This window comes from Phocoena phocoena, chromosome 2 (genome assembly GCF_963924675.1).
Source record: "Phocoena phocoena chromosome 2, mPhoPho1.1, whole genome shotgun sequence".
NCBI lineage: Eukaryota > Metazoa > Chordata > Mammalia > Artiodactyla > Phocoenidae > Phocoena > Phocoena phocoena.
In genome coordinates, this window is record NC_089220.1 from 25,622,964 (window position 1) to 25,644,525 (window position 21,562).

The window sequence follows — 21,562 nt, forward strand, 5'->3', positions numbered from 1 at the left end:
AGTAGACCCCGCTCGCCGCAACTAGAGAAAGCCCGTGTGCGGCAACAAAGACACAATGCAGCCAAAAATAAATAAATTAATTAATTAAATTAAAAAAGAAAAAAAAAGGAATGGGGAGAAATCCAGTGGGACTGAAATGTAGAGGAGGGTGGGAAGATGGGAGGGATGAGGCCAGAGCGGGAGGCGGGGCCAGGGGGCGGTCCCTTTTCCCCACAGGACTTCCCTACTGCTGGCAATGTTTCCACCGTTCTTTTAGTCCACTGGGCTTAAAAATTGGGGGTTATCTTTGGCTCTCTCCTCTCCCCACACACCTCCCTTCTCCCAACACACACACACACACACACACACACACACACACACACACAACCACTCACCAAGTCCTGGAGATGCTCCATAAAGATATCTCCTACATCTGTACCTCCACTCTCACTGTCATTTTCAGCCAAGTTACCGTTCTAGATCTGGAATACTACAATAGTGTCCTCATTGGTTTTCCCAGTCTCATATTTACCCCCTCAGTTCATCTCCCTCCCCGTTGCCAGAAAAATTACCCCTCGGTCCTGCTGGATTTACATCCCAGCCTCTGCTCGACAACTCGCACTGGTTCCCTGCTCCCTGTGGACTCAGACCTCACTCTGAGCCTAAAATCCGGGGACAGCTGCATCCAGCTCTAGCCTCTCTTTGCAGCCTTGACTCCCAGGCTTCCCTGTGAGACCAGAGCCACACGGTCCGGTTCCCACGCCTCAGACACACTGCGAGCGACTCCCGCTCTGCTCCTTCGCTGGTTGGCATTCTCTTCCCTCCCTCTCTCTGTCGCTCACCTGCATCTTTTCCCCTTGTCAAGGCCCTTGCCCAGCCCCACCTCTGCCAGGAAGCATCCTTTTCTGTTTGTCTGCAGTGGCCTCTAGTTTGGATTGTATTTGCTACCTTTGTCACTTGTTTATTATTTATCATATGACACTTTCTATTAGAAATGACTGTATCTGTCCCATCTTCCCAACCCGATTGTCGGGCCCCCGAGGGGAAGGACTGTGGTTTACATTGTATGTATTGTTGAGGCTCTCCTCTGGGGTCCCTTTTCTACACTGTTTTAAAACAAGGAGCAAGCTCCCACTTTGCATCGGATAACCCCATTCCCACTCTTCTTGCAAAACAGGTTTCCCCTCGGTTCCATCATATTACTTGAAAAGATATAAAGATACTTGATACCACTTTGCCTTCTAGAACTTTTCATACAATGATAGTTTTCATGCCAGAGCTCTCCTCTTTGGTTCTGGAAACTAAGGCATAGAGCAGACCAACCAGGGGCAGAAAGCAGCCCCAGTGGCAAACACCATGAAGAACCGTGTTTACAGGGCACCTTCCCAGCTCCTGCTGCCTCAGGTGGTAATGGTCCTGCATCCAGCAGCAGGTGAGAGCTGGTGGTAGAAACACCAGGCCTGGGCAGTCACTGCTCTGTGAGGCTGTCTGACCAGAGGAGCTATAACATCCCTTCCAGCTCTAACATTCTCTGAGTTTTTATTTCCACTGTTTCATCCGCCTCCTGTGACTGTCAGACACAATCTAAGACTTGAGCCAGGGGCAAGGCGACCATGAGGTATAAAACACTTGAGGGCTCCTTGTTAGCTGAAGCCACCAGATAGCCATCCTGACCGCAGGGTCAGGACGTCGTGGCATCCTTACCAGCTATTGGAAAGAGCCTGCATGAATTGTGTGCTTCTTGCCTGCCAAGCATTGTTCTAAGTCATGTGTAGTATAGAGTTTAATCTTCACAGCAGCCCTGCTGGGGTGGGTACTATTATCATGCCCATTTTACAGGTGAAGAGACTGAAGTACAGAGCACTTCAGTCACTCGTCTTTGGTTGCAATGGAGGAGCCTGGCTGGTAGAAACCATCCTATTCCAAGGCCCTCCCACTTCAGCCAGTTCTCAGTCCTTCCTCTGGGAGCCGAAAGGAATATTCCACAGCTGAGATGTTCCTTGTCAGCGAGGACTGTGCAGACGCTCTGGGGGAGGAGAAACTCTAGGAAGCGGAACCAAAGGTCAGCTCTTTCCAGGGGTCCCTGGGGGCTCTTAGAGGAAAGCAGGGCTCACCTGGATCAGTTTCACAGGGCTCGTCCACGTGAAGAGGTTTTTCTTGTTAGAGAGGCCTTGCACTGCTTTGTACATCACGTCCAGCTGGGGGTGGACGGCACACACCCCATCCAGTATTTTCACAAACTGCTCTGACACCAGCACATTCTGAAGCAGGGAGAGAGGGGAGCCGTCCGGGGGAGGGTACTGCCATCGTGCCACCTCCCAGACCAGCGGACTCTCCCAAGCAAAGTCAGCGTGTTGTCTTTTCTAGTTGGTTCTGCGGTGCTGCTGCTAGACTGGGACGGTTCACCACTTTTAGAGCTTGCGGTTTGACCTGTAAGTTTCCCACGTGTTTTGATCAGATGTCCTTGTTGGGTGCTGATGGCCTGTCACATACTGTCAACTCACTCTGCTCTCAGAAGGTGAGCAGTGAGCATTAGTGTCTGTGTGTGACAGATGAGACACAGCTGTGGGGTTACGAGACTGGTCCCCAAACAAAGGCCCTGAAAAGCCCATTTCTACACCAGTGTTGGTCTTCAGAGCAGCTGCCGTGGCAGAGAGCATCCCTCATTCCAACCATCCCGTCACGGCTCAGAACGCACTGGGAACGCCCCCCTGTGAAAGTGGCCTCTGAGCCGGGTTGGAGGCTGCAGGAGAACATGTAGTCTGTGAAACGGTGTTTGATCAAACCTGGCCTCCCTCAGTGTGATCGACCTGCTTCATTCCTCAGATGTGGTTCTCAGTATCTTTTGTCATTTCAAAGAATTAGATCCATGCTTAAGGGCTGAAGACTTACTCCCTCCCCTTTAGAGACATTCTAGAGAAAGTTCTAGAAACATCTACAATGAAGGGATTCCAACACCACTTAGAGTTACGGCGGCATCGTTGATAAAAGGGAAGGAAAAGTCCAATCGAGACCTATTTGTTCTGGAAGGCTGGTGGAGTGGCAGTGAGATCCCAGCTCATGGGTTTATATGCCATCTTGGGGCCTAAACAGCACCATTTCTAACGTTTCCTCAGACAGGCAGTGCTGGGGTTCATACCTTCCAACCTGCACTGTGTGTGTGGGGGGGGGGGGCGGGCGGGCGGGGGAGGAGCCAAATGCTAACAAACTGGGACCTGTGGTTGAGATTCAGAGGCAGCTTTACGGGGTGCAGGTCACAGCTGTAGGATGAAGGTGGAGAGAGAGGGCCTCTGAAGAGGAAGACCCATGAGCGCAGGAAGGAGCCTGGGGTGGGGAGGAAGGGGCGAGGGAACAAAGTGAAAAGAAAAGCAGGTATTGTTTTATAATTGGTGGCAATTTTTACTTATTATTCAGTTCCAAAAAGCTTGGGTTTCAAATTCAAAACATCATCACTGATAGAATTGTAAGGTATTAAAATCTTAACAAAACATCACATTTGTGTGGCATTAAACAAATGTAAAAGGACTTTAACACTGTATCTTTACAGAACTCTAGAATAGGAGGCAGAAGCTCTGTGTTTACTCCTTGCTGTGTTTCTCACTTGCTGTGTGATCCTGGGCAAGTGACCTAACCTCTCTGTTTCAGTTTCCTTACATGTAAAATGGGAAAATGAGGAAATGTACTTGCTATGGGTTGAATTGTATCCCCCACAAAAAAAAGTGTTGAAATCCTAACCTCCAGTACCTGTGAATGTGACCTTATTGGGAAATAGGGTCTTGGCGGGTGATCAAGTTAAAATGAGGTCATTAGGGTGGGCCCTAATCTGATATGACTGGTGTCCTTATAAAAAAGTGAACACTGGGATATGGAGAGAGACACGCCCACGGGGAGAAGCCACTGAGGCTGAAGATAAGAGATTAGGGTGATATTTTTACAAGCCAAGGGACAGCAAAGATTGCCAGCAAATTACCAGAAGCTAGGAGAGAAGCAGGAATAGATTCTTCCTCACAGCCCTCTGGAGGAACCAACGCTACCAACACCTTGATTGTGGACTCCTAGCCTCCAGAACTGTGAGACAATAAATTTCAGCCACTTGGTTTATGTACTTTGCCATGGCAGCCCTAGGTCATGGATACACTCTACCTACCTCCCAGGGTAGGACTAAATGAACTGGTGTCTATAAAATGACTTTGGGGCTAAAAAAAAGAGTATAGAATAGTAGACAAGTATAGGATATTGTTGGCACCAGCTCCCACCTCTAGGATGATTCCGGCGAGAGTAGCTGGCAGAGCGGAGTCACCTCCTCAGGCTTCCCTCCTCCGTCAAGGTTTTTTTACACTCAAATACTACTCTGAGTAGGCTGAGTCATGAAATGAAAACACAGGTCTGCACATGTTTTAATACTCAGAGTCTAAAAATCCTGTGATTCTGGAAGCATTCTAAGGCCCAAAGCCATCCATCGACAAAGCTGACGGTAGACAAGTCTGTTCTGGGGGTCCCCCTGCCTTTGCTTCTGGTGTTCCTCCTCTCTGCCCTCAGGCCCACTGTTGGGGGTGCAGGTCCTGGGTTCCCAGGATCTGGTAAATACTTTCACACCATGATGTTTTTGACCGAATGGCTACTTCTACGGAAAGGACCTCTGGAAGGGGCAGAGTTGTACTCTAAAAGGAGTAGCCTTTTCATGGAGCAGTTCTGTGAGGGCCCTGAGGGCTAGAGCTGGCACAGTGGCCATGGTAACTGGCTTGCTCCCAAGTACAAGCAAACAATTTGATCACTTACGGAAATGTCAATGTCCTCCATCTTGGATTTGGGGTTCCTCTTGATGGACAGGATAAGTAACACAGCCCCATCCATACTTAGAGGGTTCAGGTAAAGCTGTGGGAGGAAGGGCGAGGCAGAAGGAGGCAGAGATGAGGACAGGAGAGCCTGGCTCAGAGCATGGTTTCCATTTCCTCCAATCAAATCTCAATCCCTGTCTTCCTCCCAGACTTCTCTGTAAGCACCCATCTCCCTGTCTATTTGTCATCCATTCACTTGTCCATCTCACTGCTCATCCATCCATCCATCCATCATCCATCCATCCATCCATCCAACCATCCAACAAACATCCATGTGCCAGTCACTGGGTTAAGCGCTGAGGGATGCACAGGCAAACATGACAAGATCTCTGCCCTCAGGTAGCTTACACTCTAGAGGGGGACACAGGCAAACAAGCAAATGACATCTGAAGTGCGATGATGGCAATGACAGAGGTACCTACTGGTACCGTAGAAAACAAGGAAAGGGGCATCCAGTATGGTGGAGGGGACACTTGAGCTAAGCCTTGCAGGACTAATGGGGATTAGCTAGGGATGAAGAAGGCAGACAGGACCAGAGGAGGGAATAAGGTGCAACAAAGAAGACAAGGGGGGCTTCCCTGGTGGCACAGTGGTTGAGAGTCCGCCTGCCGATGCAGGGGACACGGGTTTGTGTCCCGGTCCTGGAAGATCCCACATGCCGCGGAGCGGCTGGGCCCGTGAGCCATGGCCGCTGAGCCTGCACGTCCGGAGCCTGTGCTCCACAACGGGAGAGGCCACAACAGTGAGAGACCTGCGTACCGCAGAAAAAAAAATGAAAAGAAGACAAGGGAAGGCAAGTACAAAGGTGCAGAGGTGTGTGGGGAAAAGTAAACGTTTCATGATCAGGTGCAGAGAGCGTGAGGCTACAGAGCTGTGATGGGTCAGATTGCACAGGACCTTGGGGGCTTAGCTAAGTACTCAGGGCTTTATCTCAACAGTACTGTGAGCCACTGCAGCGTGGTATGGAGGTTAACAGCAGGGCGCACGGAGCCCCTTGGCTCTGCTTACTAGTTTTCTGGTCTTGTGTTAGTTCCCTGACTACTGTGTACCTATCGCCTAGGGCTGCACAGAGGAGTCAATGCATAACTTCAGGTAAAGCATTCGAAAGAGTGCATGGTACGTAGTTAGCAGCCAATGAATGTTACTTATTATTATTGAAGGCTTTCAGCTGATGGTTTCCTAATGAGGCTGACCAAAACTCTACGTCAGGGGGTTCCCAGGCTCTTTCAGTACTCCAGTGAGAAAAGACAGCCTGGAGCCCTGCCCTCATAGGGCTTAGCATCTAGAATCTTTGGTTTGACTCACGTGCGGGGGGAATTCCTTATTTTTCCAAGATTAAGAAAAGGAGGGCTGGGGCTGGCTGTGGAGAGCAACAGATGATCCCTGTGGCAAAACTGATGTGGCCTCCACATACGACCAAACTAAAAGGTATATTTTAAGCTTTTTTCTTTCACTTTTAAAACAATTTTAAAAATTAAAATAAAATATTTGGTCATCGTAGAAAAAATTTAAAAAGCAGTAGAAAAAAATGTTAAAATTGCTTATATCCCACTAACCGGAGAAAATCCTTTGCCATTTCGCTGAGGTAGCATTTTAGTCTTAAAATTCAGATTCTCTGAACTTTCCCTGGCTTCGTTGACCACCGACCGAGGCTCAGTCCTTTGCAGGCTGGGTCAGTCTCTCTTCTCTGAGTTACACTTGGTGCCCCTCCAGCCAGGCCGGCCTCTGAGCTCCCCCGGTCACTAGACGGCCACCTGGTCTGGTCTGCAGTCACCACGCTCCGTCCACAGGTTGGAATCTGACTCCCTGTTGTCACCTCAGCAGCTCTAAGGTGGCTGTCCTCTCAAATGGTGGTTCACCTTCACTGATTCCTAACTCCCATTCTTCTTCTACCAGCACCCCCATGTCCTCGGTCCCCCCGAGTCATCTCCACATCTTGCGGGAGTTGGAGCTGCAGTGGAAAGCCAGGTAGAGCTGGCATCCCTCTGCCTCTTGCTAGCTGCACGGGCTGACAAGTCAAGTCACACAGCCTCAGTCTTCTCATCTGACAAGTGGGGCTACTGGAGCCCGCTTGGTAGGGCTGGGCCATGAAGAAGGAGGCAAATCACTTGATATGGAACCTGGCTTGTGGTAGGAGTCCCAGAAAGGGGACCTATTAATAGAAGTCCTCATCTTACATCAGTTCTCAACTTCCCGTGAACTTCTCTGTTATAAATTAGCATCTGTGAGCAAATTGATTTAAAATGAAATATGTATTCATTCTTTCACTTAATAAATATTCAATGGGCATCTACTTTATGCCCAGGACTCTGCTAGGTACGGGGGATATAGTAATGGGCAAAGCCAAACACGTCTTTGTCCTCAGGAAACTTTCGAACTAGTGGTGACAGACAGTCAAATAGTCACTCAAATGGGAGTATAAGGAAAAACTCCATTGAGTTCTGCGTGAAGGGGCAAACAGGAGCTGAGTGATCCTGCAGGGTCCCTGGGGAATTGCTGCTCCAGCTGTGCGCTGAGGCAGACCAGCAATTGAGGCCAGTGGAGGGAGCACTGCAGGCCCTGTGGGAACGGAGATGAAAAAAGACCCTGAGGCCATGGCTGGAGTGCGGGGGAGAGTGGGGGGTAAACTGAGGCTGGAGAAGCACACAGGGTGAGAGAACGGGATTTGAGCAACGGAGGCCATGGTGGGGGGGGCCTAAGTGGGAGGAGAGTAGGTGTGGGTGGGGATGGGAGTCAGATTTACGCTCAGAATTCGTACTCTGGCCGCAGTGTGGAGAAAACCTGGAGGAGCGAATTCCCTGGTGGTCCAGTGGTTAGGACTCAGCGCTTTCACTGCCAGGGCCGGGGTTCAATCCCTGATCTGGGAACTAAGATCCCGCAGGCCTCTCAGCAAAGAAAAACAAAGAAACTGGAGGAGACCGAGATGGGAGCAAAGAAGACCCTACCCTGTGCCAGGGGAGAGCAGAGGGTGACACTGGGTTTACAGCAGAGAGACAGCCAAGAACGTACGCACATATGAAGCACAAGGTAGATTTTCTCTCCAGCAACATCCAGCCCCATCGTCCTGCTGCCCCCACGCCAATACGCACAGACACACACGTGCATGAACACACATGGACACACGGACACATACACAGATGCACACACATGGAAGCATGGACACACGTGAATGCATGGACACATACATACACTGATGCACACATACATGGGTGCAGAGACACACAGATGCACAGGTATACGCACATGGATGCACACACATGGAAGCACGGACACACACGAATGCACGGACACACACACGCACACACACAAATGCAGGCACAAGATGTCCCGTTCCCAGCTCGGGTGAAGACTACCTTCAGAACTTTGAGGCTTTCATTCAACTCCAATCCTTTGCTGATTTTGGACAGCCCTTCATTGTTGATGTTGTTGCTGCTGAGGTCTAGGTAGGCCAGGGAGTTATTGAGTCTGAGGACCTCCCCTAAGGCTGCAGCCCCCTCGTTCCCAAAGCTGTTCATGGAGAGATCCAGTTTCTTCAGGGACACGTTAGCCTGCAGGGAGAAGGGAGAACAGCAGCAGCATGAAGACTGCATGCAACTCATCCAGCCAACGGGCCCCAATTTTTGTCCCCTGCTGTCATCCAGACAGGGTGCTCAGTGGTTCCCAGGAGGGAGATCAGCCAGGTCTTTCCAGATCCCTCCCAGCTGGGCTCAGAGTCTCCAGTACTCTTGAGGCTCATTCCCTTTGGGCTGAGGTCATTCCCTACCCCCTAGTTAAACTGTCGCCTTGAAGTACCCCCAAAGATGCCAACTAGGTTTCAGCAGGGTGAATTTACCCATGGGGAAGGGTTCAAGGTGGCTGACTCAAGGGCTTGGCCGTCCTCACCGGGGCTCAACACACCACTCCCGGAGGGCTTACCCGGAGACCGCTGCACAAGGCCACCACTCCCTGGATGTAGAGGTGGTTCCAGCTCAGGTCCAGCGACTGGAGCCCCACGTTGAGGGCTGTGGGAGGGAAGGAGTCATCTCAGCGTCCACCACACCCCAGAGAACCCAGTCTCAGGGTTGGCAGAGGTCCATCACATTGGGGATAAGGATCGCTCAATCCTCATGCAAAGCAAAACACAGAGGTAATAATTCGTCAGTTATTCATTTAAACACAAAATTCTAAGATGATTCCCAAGGCTGGCAGCAACGTAGTAAAATACTCATACATTGCAGGTGGCAAGCAAATGGTGTACTCTATTTGGCAAAAACTATCTGGTCACAGACATTTTCCTGTTAAAATCTGTTTACTCTATCTCACAGCAATATCACCCCTGAGACTCTTCCTAAGGAGACAGTACAGGATTTAAGAAGAGCGACATGCTTGTAGATGTTTTCCCTGGCATCACTTATAAAAGTAAGGTTTGTGACTCACAGGGGAAGGGTAAAGCATAACATAAATATCCATCTGGTGGAAAATTAAACAACCATTAAAACAGATGGAGAGAGCACGGCAAACGTTGTATTTACATAGGGACACTATGATGGGCATGGCGTGTGGTACCGTGCGATGTCTTTTTCATGGAGACCTATGGGAGCAGTGGAGGCCTCAGAATTTCCATCCAAGAGAGCTTTAGGGATACAACCAGGTGGAAGTGTGGAGGCATCAGGCTTGTCTAGAAGTTGGGTTTGCACAGAAATTGCACATTTTTTTAACTTAAAGATGCTTTTGCTCATGTGCTACATAGGGCTGGGAAAGCATCCTATTTAAACACTTCATCATTGTTATTTTTATCTGGGGAGGGTGGATGTGCCGAGGACACCATTGGAAGGAGAGACTAAAGTGCTCTTGAAGGATTACTGAGTGGGAGGAATCGCCTTCAGGCCCAGGAAAAATGTGTTATTCTGTTTTATTTATTTTATTATTTTTTTAAAAAATCTTTTGCTGCATTGGGTTTTCGTTGTTGAAAGCGGGCTTTTCTCTAGTTGCAGCGAGCGGGGGCTACTCTTCGTTGCCGCGCGTGGGCTTCTCATTGCGGTGGCTTCTCTTGTTGCAGAGCATGGGCTCTAGGCACACGGGCTTCAGTAGTTGTGGCTCGCGGGCTCTAGAGCTCAGGCTCAGTAGCTGTGGCGCACGGGCTTAGTTACTCCGCGGCATGTGGGATCTTCCTGGACCAGGGCTCGAACCTGTGTCCCCTGCATTGGCAGGCGGATTCTTAACCACTGCACCACCAGGGAAGCCCCTGTTTTATTTTTTATGGACAGAACACTCTGTACTGATCATGTCTTTCTCATGTCAACCACCAGGACAGACTTTCAGGAAAGTGCACAATACCTTCTATTATATTGAGAACAGACTTTTGTCCTGCCTTCATTCTCTCCCTGCCTGTCTCCCTCATCCTATTTTCATTTTTCTCTCTTCTTCTGTGTCAAGTCCCTCACTGAAGTTAAACCTTTTTTTTTTAAAGATTTTTTTTGATGTGGACCATTTTTAAAGTCTTTATTGAATTTGTTACAATATTGCTTCTGTTTTGTGTTTTGCTTTTTTGGCCACGAGGCATGCGGGATCCTAGCTCCCCGACCAGGGATCGAACCTGCCCCCCTTGCATTGGAAGGCAAAGTCTTAACCACGGGACCATCAGGGAAGTCCCTTAAGTTAAACCTTGCAAGCCTGCCTCTCTTAAATGGCCACAAAATTAAAATTTTAATTCTGTTCTCAACACTTACTAGCTTTGTGACCTTAAACAGGTTACTTATCCCTCCCGTACTTCTGTTTTCTTATTTATAAAATAGAGATGTTAACCTGTACAAGGTTTTTTTTGTGAGGATTGATGTAAAAAGCCTAGTATGATGCCTGTCACATAGTAATCATCTTATATTCGGTAGCTTTAATAATAATAAAGATTCTTTTAAAAACTGCATATAGGGCTTCCCTGGTGGCGCAGTGGTTGAGAGTCCGCCTGCCGATGCAGGAGACGTGGGTTCGCGCCCCGGTCCGGGAAGATCCCACATGCCGCGGAGCGGCTGGGCCCATGAGTCATGGCCGCTGAGCCTGCGCGTCCGGAACCTGTGCTCCGCAACGGGAGAGGCCACAACAGTGAGAGGTCCACGTATCGCAAAAAAAAAAAAAAAACCCTCCACGGCCAAAAAGGAAAACTCGACTCCTAACTCCTGCCCCCCGCCCCCATACTGTTACTCCTTGAGTTTTTCCCTCTAAGTAAATGACACCTGCCTCTAACCAGTGACTGAAACAAAAGAGTCGTGAGGCTACCTCTCCCTTCCCTCCTCCTTCACATCAGCAAGTCCTTTCGGCTTTACTTGCAAAGTATATTCTGAATCCAACCACTGCTCAGGCACTACCTCCTCCCTGAGCTCACGCTGTTGTCCTGTTTAGCCTGGACCCCCACACCAGCCTCCTGACCAGCCTCCCTCTTCCATTCCTGTCCTCGTCAGCTGCGGGCTTCACACAGCACATCTGCCCCTGCACGCCGTACCGTTTCGCCCCACGCTCACATCCTCCACGACTCCTCGTCGTGTGCCGCGTGGATCCCAGGCTCCTTGCGTTCCATGGCTCCCGCGGCCCGACGTCAGGGGCTGCAGGCAACAACCTCTTCTCCTTGCATCCTCCTCCCCTGTCCCCTCTGCTCCAGCCACACTGGCCCCCCAGTTCCTCAGACAGGACGCGCTCCATTCTTTCTGCCTGGAGCCCTGTGTGTCCAGACCCTAGCACGGCTCTTTCTTCTTTGATATTCAGGCTTCAACAAAGAGCCACCCTCCCTGTGGGGCTTCCCTCACCACTCCATCTAGATTAGCGTCTCATCCCCACTGCTAGGAGTCCTTTCCTTTTCTACTCATTCCCCCCAGGAATGAGCATTTAGGTTTCTTTCTTTTATAACACTTTTGCAGTGAAACCTCCGCAGACATCTCTCGCTGTGTATGTGTGAGAGCGTCTCTGAGACACGTATAGAGGGGAACTGTGTCATAGAAAATATATACATTTTTGACGTTAGTAAACACTGTCAAATTGTTCTCCAAAGTGCCTTTACCTAGTAGACTTGTGAGTGTTCCTATTTCTTGCTTGTATTAGCCCTTGATGTTCTCTGACGGGAAAATTTTACAGCTCTGCTAGATGACAAGGGAGATCTTTTTGTTGTTTTATTTTTCATGTTTCTAAACATGGGCACTTGGCTTTCTTTGGTCACTGTCCATATGCTTTCATTGGGAGTATTTATCACTGCCTAATGGAGCTATAGGATCTTTTATCAATATTCTGAAGAGTAATCTTCTATATGATACAAATGCTGCACATTTCTACTCCTTAACTATTGCTTGTTTTCTATCATTGCCCCACAATGTCTTTTATCACAAGCAAGTTTTAAACTTACCGTTGTCAAATATATGAATCGTTTCTGTTACAGTTTCTGCCCATTTCTGTTTAATAATCCGTAGTCTCCCTGAAGTCAGCAAGTTACTTCACTCTACCTTCTTCTAATCATTTTAAAGTTTACTTCCCACATTCAGGTGTCTGCTCCATCCAAAGTGTACTTCGGGTGTGGTTTACATCACTTTTTATAATCAGAACGTTCAATAACAATAAGAAACTGGAGATGCAGCTCTGACAAGCTGTCATACCCCATGTCCCTCTCCTTTGCTGGTTCCTCCCTCCGCGGAAGACTCACCCAGCATCTGCCCCAGGTACTCTCCTGCCTTATCAGAGAATTGGTTGTGACTGAGATCCAGCGACTTAATTCTGTAATTGGTCTAGAGAAAGAAACAGTGCAGAGAGAGGTAATTTTTGTCTTCTTTGTGACTGCAAATACCTCTCTTAGAACAGTGTGGGCCCCCATATGCCAAAAATTAAGTAGACTAGTGTTCTTAGACTGAGGACAATTTCTTGTTCATTTCCTGCTGAACTGTGGATGACTGCTGTGAGAATTTAGCACCATCCAAACAGTCCTACCACTTGCTGAGGTTTTTGATAGGATTGACGGAGTCTAAATACTCACCATCTCCCTAAATCAGGCAAGTAGCCTCACCTCCCTGTGCTCAGAGCCACCCATCTCCCGGGGCATCTCTCACGTGGCTGGCTGCACCCACCCCTTGCTTCTTACCGATAGGGCTTGGCAAAACAGCTCTGCGGCTTCTTCCTTGAAGTTATTTCCTGTAGTGAAGGGGGGCATTAGCAATGTTCTCCAGACTAAGGCTCCCTTACTCTCCATATCCTAGCCCTGCTAGTCTCTTGCCTTTGGAGCAATCAGACGTAGAAAAGGTGGCAAGTACTTAAAGCAAATGTTTGGGCATAGGCGAACACAGGGGAAAAAAGGCAACCAGTTACCATCTCTTTAACAGTCCTTCCCTTCTCTCTCTGCCATGACTGTCCAGGGAGTTCCAGGGGTTGGTACACCATACCCTGTGCATCCATTGACAGCGTCAACCCCTAGCCTAACGCCTAAAATGTGTAACATTATAAAAATGCGAATCCAAGTCTGAGCAGCAGGGTTGGGACTAGAGGGATGAATGAGGCACTTGAAAATCTCAGTAATCACGATGGGTAATATCTTAATATTTTAAAATCCAAATCAATGCAAAAACATCTATGATGAACCAAATTTTAAAGAAAAGCAGGATCTGACCCTGTACTTGTACGGCCAGGCCTCACTCACCTCACCCCAATCTGTCCCTGTTGGATCCTGTTTCTTATTTAAAGTGCTGATTTTTTTTTCATCATGGATTTGTTTTTGCATTAATCTTCACTTTCAAAAATGTTGCATTATGATATTATTTACTTGGTTACTGAGTTTTTTTGGTGCCCCTTAAGTTTTGCGGCTGAGGTGAGTGCCTCCCTTATCTTACCCTAGCCCAAGATTGCTAAGCAAAAACATTGGTGATTTCCAGAGAATAAATGACACAAACCCTTACCCCCAAATTTCTCCTTTGAAACCTTAATAAGCTCTATGCCTCTAGCACCTAAAAAGTGCTTGGCACATAACAGGTGCTCAGTAAATCCTTACTGAATGAATGAACAAATGAATGAACTCACTGAAACACAAGTACTTCTTTGGCTGTTTCTGGTACCAGTGCAATAGAATGAGATAATAGTCTAGTCAATGTATAAAATTAGGCAATCTATTATTCAAATTGTTGTGTTTATACCATTGGTTACCAACAGTGCATTGGCTGTCAGAAATCATTTGGGAAGCTTGATAAAACACAGATTCTTAGATCCCTCTCCCTAAAGATTCTGATTTAGCAGCCTGGGATAGGGCTGGGAAATTTGTAGTTTTGCAAAGAGCTTTCTGTATTAATATTATATTAGCGGTCTTAGCTAATATAACCAGAAACCTCTCTAGGAGCTATAAATATTGGAAAGAAGAGACGAAAACTTCCATTGTTTGCAGACATGATCACTTACCTAAATAATCCAAGAAAATTAACAAAATGTTAGAACTAGTAAGATAATTCAATCAAGTGACTGGTAATAGGCTCAGTGTACACAAATTAATAGCTCTCAAACATACCAATAATAAGTATTGATAATTAGAAAACGTGATAGAAAAACATTCTATTCTCATAAGAATAAAATGGTAAAAGACCTACACATAAAGCTAATATGAAATATGCATGACTTATAATGAAGTAAAACTATAAAATTTATTGAAGAACATAAAAAAGACCTGAAGAAACCATGTTCTTAAATGAAGGTATTCAATACTTTAAATATGTCAATTCTTTCCTGAATTTACCTAGAATATTAAATATAACCCCAACCAAAATCCCAGTAAGTTTTCTTTTTAATGGAACTTGACAAAATGATTCTAAAATTCAACTGGAGGAGAAACCACACAAGAATAGCCAAGATTACTTTGAAAAAGGTCAGACTTTGTCCACTCAAACATAAAATATATTATAGCATATCATATAATTATAAAACTAATATATTGAATATTACATACTTGAAATATCATTTTAATTACAACTAATTATTATATTATATAGCATATTATAATTTTAACATTCTAAGCATACTAAAACAGTACAGTGTTGGCATAGAAACAGATTAATGAGGTGGGATAGAGACTCTAGAAAGGAACTTATATTTATATGGGAATTTAATAGATGATGACATTCAAATTAGTTAATGGTAGATTATTCAACTAATGATGCTAGGGCACCTGGCTGTGAGTTTTGGAAATAGAATGTTTGACTCCTACCTAATGCCGTGAACAAAAAGAAGTTCTAGGTATATTGAAGGTCTACGTGGAAAAAAACAAAATTACAAAAATATTTGAAGAAAGTAAATATTTTAAAATCTGAAGTAGGAAACCATTTTTTAAGCGAGACTACAAAAATTAAATCCATAAAAGAAAAGACTGATGAACTTGACAACAGTAAGTATACAAACTTTCATGTAAGAAAACACCAAGAAGCTAGCCATATGTAACATTCAAGTATGAGTATCTGTAGTATATAAAGAGTGCCTAACACTTAAGAATACAAACAACCCCATATAACAATCGGCCATTTCTTAGAAGAAGAAATTAAAATGAAAATAAGCATCTGAAAAGATGTTCTATTTCAATAGTAATGTGGGACTGTAATAAAGATAATAATAGTGGTGAACAGTTATTGAATACTTGCGTCCTATATACTGTTCTAGGTGACTCAGATTTTAATTAACGTAATCCTCACAATCACTGCCTGAGATAGGTAATATAATTGTCCCTAGTTTATAAATGAGAAAAGTGAGTCACAGAAGGGTTAAATAAATTGTCTAGTGTCAAAGCTGGGATCTGAACCCAAGTACTGTGACTTCAACACACTTAACTGACTGGTTCACAAACAGCTTGGTAATAACCCTTCTGGTGGAGATATAGGGGAAACAGACATTCCACTGGTGGAATTATAACCTGGTATAGTCTTCTTAAGGGAAATTTGGAAATTAATTTTTAACTTCACTAAAACGGGTATACCTTATATTGAATAATTCTGCTCCGGGGTGTCTGTAGAAATACTAGAACATGTGCTCAAAAGATGCATGGATAAGAAAATACTTTAAAAGTTATCTGGAAGATTGAAAAACTAGAAATGACCTAAATGCACTCCCCTTCAAAAGGAGGATATTACATAAATTATGCTATAATCATACCATGAAAAACTACCCAGGAGTTCAAAACAATGAGATAAATCTATCGTTTCTGCCATAGAAAGAAATCCAAGATATATTTAAAGGGGAAAAAAGGAAAATTGGAGAATAATCTGTAGTAAAATTTATATTAAAAAATACATAACCTCTGTTTCTGTATTTTCTCTCTGGATACTTTTAAGATCTTTTTATCTTACGTGCTTTTACTATGATATACTCAGGTGTGGATTTCTTTTTACTTTACTGTACTTAGGACTCACTAGGATTCCTGTATCTGAGAATTCATCAGTTCAGGAAACATGTCTGCTATTATTTGCTCATATATTGTTGTTCGCTTCTTCTGGACCGCCTATTAGCTATATTGAGTCTATTCATTCCTTTATATTTTTATCTTTTATATTCTCTATATCTTTATCTTTCTACCTTTGATCTATTTTCCAGGTCACTAATTTTATTCACTGTATCTAATTTGCTGTTGAATTTATCCATTGAGTCTTTAATTTCAATAATTATATATTTTTCATTTGTAGAAGTTTTATTTTGGGGGGATCTATTAAAAACAGTGATTTGTTCTTGTATGTTTTATGTTCTTAATCGTATCAAACTTGATTTAGAGTTCGGTGCAAGATATCTATTTATTAGAAGTTTCAGTTAATTGATAGTCCTCTTGTGCAGTTTGATGGACACATTTTATGGTCACTCAATTTACAGTCTATATAGGATAACGTTATTTCCTGAAGTTCTCGAGGATCCCATGCTATTACTTGTTGGGTCTGACAGCTCTCATGGTGTTTCCTTGTTTTGCAGTTTTGGACTGTGAGCCCATCTTTAGCGGAGCTTTATCTGTGGGAATCCCCAACAGCCTGGAGCCTGTCAGAGGTTTATGTTTGTTTCTGTTGGGTGCCCCAAGGTATTACCAACATAGGACCACTTTGCATGTTCATTTCCTGCCATAGGGATTCCAGGACCCTGCAGATAGTATAAATGCAAACCATAAACCTGAGTGAGGGCAGGTCTGTGGGTAATAGAGTTCTCAAGTGACTTTTTTTTTTCTGTGAGCGAGACTGATAATAAGCTAATTTAAAATTAGTTATACTACAGGGGGTCAGGTAGTAATAAGTGCTGTTAAGAAAACCAGGAAGAGAAACAGATTAGAGAGTGATGGTGACAGGAAGGTGCTGCTTTGATAGGTCAGAGAAGTCCCCTTAAGGAGATGACCTGTGAGCGGAGGCAGGAATGAAGGGGGAGCGGGAGCTGTGCAGGTATCTGGGGTAGAGACTTTCCAGCAGAGGTGGGAATATTGCAAAGTGAATCAGAAGTCATTTGTCCAGGACAGCCGTGAAGCCAGTGTGGTTGTGGAGAGGGAACGAGAATGGTTGGAAGAATCTAGCAGGGTGTAGACACTGTTCTGGTCTCTGACATCAGCAGCACCTGGTCTGGCTCAGTTAGACCCTGGATCTCTCTGCTCTGACCCTTCTCTCCATTACATTCCCGATGTCCTCCCCACCCTCCTTCATAGGCTCACCTGAAAGCTGCAGAGTAAAGAGCGAAGAGGTGTTATTCTGGAGGAACTCAGAGAGGATTCTGGCCCCCTCCAAACCAAGATCATTGTCGGAAATATTCTAAAAGGCAAGAGAACACTTCAGTATGTGACAATCCCACCAAAGGGCCCTCATTAACAAATGATGGGGGTGGGGGCTTACTTGAGGCCTACTCTGAGGGAGTAGAGGTGGGGTGGGGAGAGCAGGGCTGGGGTGAAAGGATGGGAAGGGTTAGGGTGGTGCAAAGGGGAAGAGGAGGAGGAGAGGAACCCTGGCTTTTCTGATGTTTCACCGTGAAGCTCTCAGGCTGATCTCAGTTCTCTGAAGTTGACCTCAGTGACTCCCCACCTCCCCAATTTAGCCCTGGTATTTCAGATAAGCACATTGTATTATTATTATTTTTGAAACCTAAGACAACTTTATTTAGAGGGTTTGGCATGAAACAATTGAAAAATGAATTTAGAGTAAGCAATCATTGTAATTCCCTTCATTGGTTCACGAGCATGAATCACGTGCTCAGAAGTCGTAGGGGTATAAACGGACATGGTCCTTTCAGGTGAGTGGGAGGGACTTTATATAAGCCAGCCATTATCATCTTAATTGTCTTTCCCTTTCTTTTTTTAATTTTTAGAACTGTGGTAAAATAGACGTAACACAGCATTTACCATCCTAACTGTTTTTAAGTGTACAATTCAGTGGGCTGAAGTACGTTCACGTTGTCTTGCAACCATCATCAGCATCTGTCTCCAGGCAACACTGCATTTTATGAAATTATTTCATGGCTTTATTTTCTTTAAGAAAGTTTACATTAAGGCAACTCTAAAGTAAGTTTGTTCATTTAGGGGCTTACGAGATCCAGATGGAAATGGTTTCTCAGGGTTTCCTACGGCCACAGGGAACACAGTGCCCCTGGCCAGGCTCTCATGTGCGGAACCTCCTCTGAGAAGTTGCTTCCAGGGGAGGGGAGGCCCCAGACTGATTGCAGAAAGCCTGGAGGCTGGCCTGGGCTCGGGCAGGGGACGCTGGCTTCTCTGGAGTGGGTTCTGAGACTCTAAGCATGGTTGTAGGAACTGGTAGAACAGGGCACAGTACCATCTCCTGCAGGTAGTAGTTTTCCTGTAGCATCTCCACCAGGCTCAAGATGCCCTGCTCCGTGATACAATTGTCTGCCAGCTCCAGCTTGAGAACAGTCGTGTTGGACTTCAGCCACCACAAGGGGAGGGGGAGAGAGACAGAGGTGGTTGGTGACCTAGTCCGTTCCCTGCCCTTGCCCAGAGCCCATCACCCCTCTCGAATATCCCAGCCACGTGAGAGGGTACAGAGAGGCGGGCTAGCGATTCTGGAGGAGTGGCTAGGAACAGGAGAATAGCGCAGGGGACAAGCCATCCCAGTGAGTTTTGCTAGGATGACATGCTTATTCTGGGCACCTCCTTCCCCAAAAGGGGTACCAAGGGGGATTTAGAAAAGGGACATTAAAATAAAGTCCTGAAAAAGATGAGGCACAAGGGTGAGCTGAACAGATTTTAACTATTTAGCTTTAAGGAGAGAGGCCTGTGACCTACTCCAAGTTTAAGGAGAATGTGCTATTATTTAAGAAGGGTATTTTAGCATAATGCCTTCACTGTGCCTGATTCCTTCAGAGGCCTTGCTTCTAGTTTAGGCTTAAGGGTTGTCTGGTACTCTCTGATAGTCAGGATGTTGCCTCAAGGCTGTTTAGAAGGAGCTGGAACTTAAATCTTAAATAAATATCTACATCCAAGTTAGTCTGCATTCCCACAGGGAGCAAGACAGGTGAAAATGACTGGCATTGCAGCATGAGGGACTGGGGTTAGCTCTAACCAGAACTTTTGTCCTTCCCTTCCCCACCATTCCCCGTGCAGAAAGGCACAGAGGACAGACATGTCTTTGAATTTGAGCGGTTTTCAGAGCACACAAAGCAGTGAGAGAAGTAGCTCTCGTTTCAGGCAAAGGGAAAGTGTGATACTGTGAATTACTGCAAGGCAGAATGGCCCCCCAGGGCCTTCATGAAGTGTCTTCTGGCCTCCGCTCTCTTGCGGGGGTGGGAAAATTCAGTCGTGCTCAAAGGCAAGCGAGATGGCTCAGGGGGCCCCCCCAGTCTAGGTGTCATTTAGCAGAAATGGGGGCTGAAGGACCACTTTCAGAGTCATCCAGGGGACCAGCACAGTATGTGGTGTAGCAGATGGCCTGATCACCAAATCCATTCACATTCATTTCACACGGGTGAGTATCTGTCACCCTCTGTGCTAACTGCCGAGGAAACAGGGATGAACAGAGACCATTCCTCCTCTCGAGGGGCTCATAGCCCACCAAGTCCAACGGCATGGAGATAGGTGGAGGAGGGACAGACCCAAAGAAATATGAAAATGATCCCTCCTATCGGAATACTCTTCCTCTAAGCCAGGGAAACACAACATGTGAGAAGTTAAACAGTACCAAAGATAAAAGTTCAGTCCATCGGAATGTCACAATGATTGTCAAAGGGATGATACAAAGAATCAGAGAAGAAAAACTCCCCCTAAACAGAAACTGCTGTTACTGAGAGTCAAGTGGCCCAAGTCCTGAGTGGATTTTATTATTATTTCCATGAAGCTCATGAGGTAATGGTGAATTCCTAACACTTCATTAATCAGTCTTTCAACGCTCCATAAATTTCAAGATGGCTTTGTTCTTTCTCTGCCCTTCCCTCCCTTCCCTCCCCCTCCCCAGAGAGCAGCACAATCTCACGTCATGTGATTTCTTAATGGGCACGCGCTAAGTGCAAATGCAGTTGTGGTTCCAAAAATGGGTGTTCTTTTTTAAAATCGAAATTTTCCTTTACTGTCCAAAGTGAACAGTGTTGTGCTGACATACACCTGTTACATTTTCTGTTTTCCTGGGATGGAGTCAGTTTTGTATATAATCAATTATAATTATAGAAAGCTATGATGAGTTCAAGGACAAGTCTTATCATTCAAGCCAAGCCGGGAGAGAACATTCTTCCTGTGGGAAAACATGATCCACTCTACAGTGTGGTCTTGAAGATTTACATAACGTACTGCAAAAGGCAGACCTCAAATGGAATGGCTCAGTAGGTGAGCTTTGGAATTGAGATCTGGTTGACATTTTGCATTGTGTTCTCACATTAGCCCAAGCCCAGACCAGTTGCTTCTCCAGGGCCCACAGGCTGGTGCTTTTGCTTTCTGAATAGGAAACAGCATAGACTTCCAAGGCCCAGGTCTCTAGCAGCCTCCTTCCCAGGAGCTAATGGGCATCCATGCCTGTTGGGGAAAGCAACTGGTAGTCATGCAGAGTCTAGGGCAAGGTGGGCACAGAGGTTGCAATGCAGGGTCCCAAGGTGGGGCTCTCTGACTCTTGGGCCTACCACCCTGTCAAGTCCCCACTTCCGCCAGCCTTCACGTGCCCGCACTGGTATGCTCACCACCAGGGCTATAGCAATGGCCTTGGTACCCCTGGGGCCCAGTCCATGGTGGTTGAGGTTCACATAGGACTCCTCCATGTTCCGGATGAAGTAGGAGACGGGCACTACGCCCACAAGTCTGCAGGCCTCCAGGTACAGCTCCCTTTGTCTGGTGGTGAAAAATTTCTCCGTATCTGCAGAAAAAGATGCAAGTGGATGAAGCAGAGTTTCTCTTCTACCTTTGCCTTATCTCCCTGTTAACCCAGACCACATTCGATTCTGACTGGTGTCCCCTCTTGTCTGAGGCGCTTTCCCTATGGGTGTATGTTCCAGCTCCAACTGGAAAGTCAGCCAGGGGTGGGAGACCCTAAATCCAGAAAGCCCCACATGGACATCTCCCTTTGGGTAAGAGAGAAGGCCCCTGGTTTTAGGCTCCATGCTACCTAGGAGAAACAATATGCTCCGTCCCCACCTCCCCAGGTTGACTGCATCTAGTGACTGAGCAAAAGGGTGTGTGAGTGCATCCTTGCCCACCTCAGGACAGCTTTGAAAGGCCAACCAGACAAAAAGCTGGTGATTGGTGATGGCTGAGGGAGTCTCCATTGCAGTTTTAGTTTCACTACCACTGTAAAAATGTGAGCCACAAAGAGTTTTACTAAAGA

At 46.1% G+C, this 21,562-nt stretch overlaps 1 protein-coding gene across 1 annotated transcript in view; it reads right to left on the reverse strand.

Annotated features, from left to right (window-relative positions):
• The window catches only part of LRRC74A (leucine rich repeat containing 74A), a 77,953-nt gene that overhangs the window by 52,153 nt on the left and 4,238 nt on the right, over positions 1-21,562 (reverse strand). Inside the window, exons 3-11 of the mRNA XM_065871647.1 lie at positions 20,922-21,094; positions 18,575-18,682; positions 17,467-17,563; positions 12,910-12,959; positions 12,478-12,559; positions 8,733-8,818; positions 8,171-8,365; positions 4,759-4,854; positions 2,094-2,240 (exon numbers count right to left, since the gene is read on the reverse strand). Coding sequence (XP_065727719.1) covers positions 2,094-2,240; positions 4,759-4,854; positions 8,171-8,365; positions 8,733-8,818; positions 12,478-12,559; positions 12,910-12,959; positions 17,467-17,563; positions 18,575-18,682; positions 20,922-21,094 — 1,034 coding nt within the window. The remainder of the gene's footprint in view (positions 1-2,093; positions 2,241-4,758; positions 4,855-8,170; positions 8,366-8,732; positions 8,819-12,477; positions 12,560-12,909; positions 12,960-17,466; positions 17,564-18,574; positions 18,683-20,921; positions 21,095-21,562) is intronic.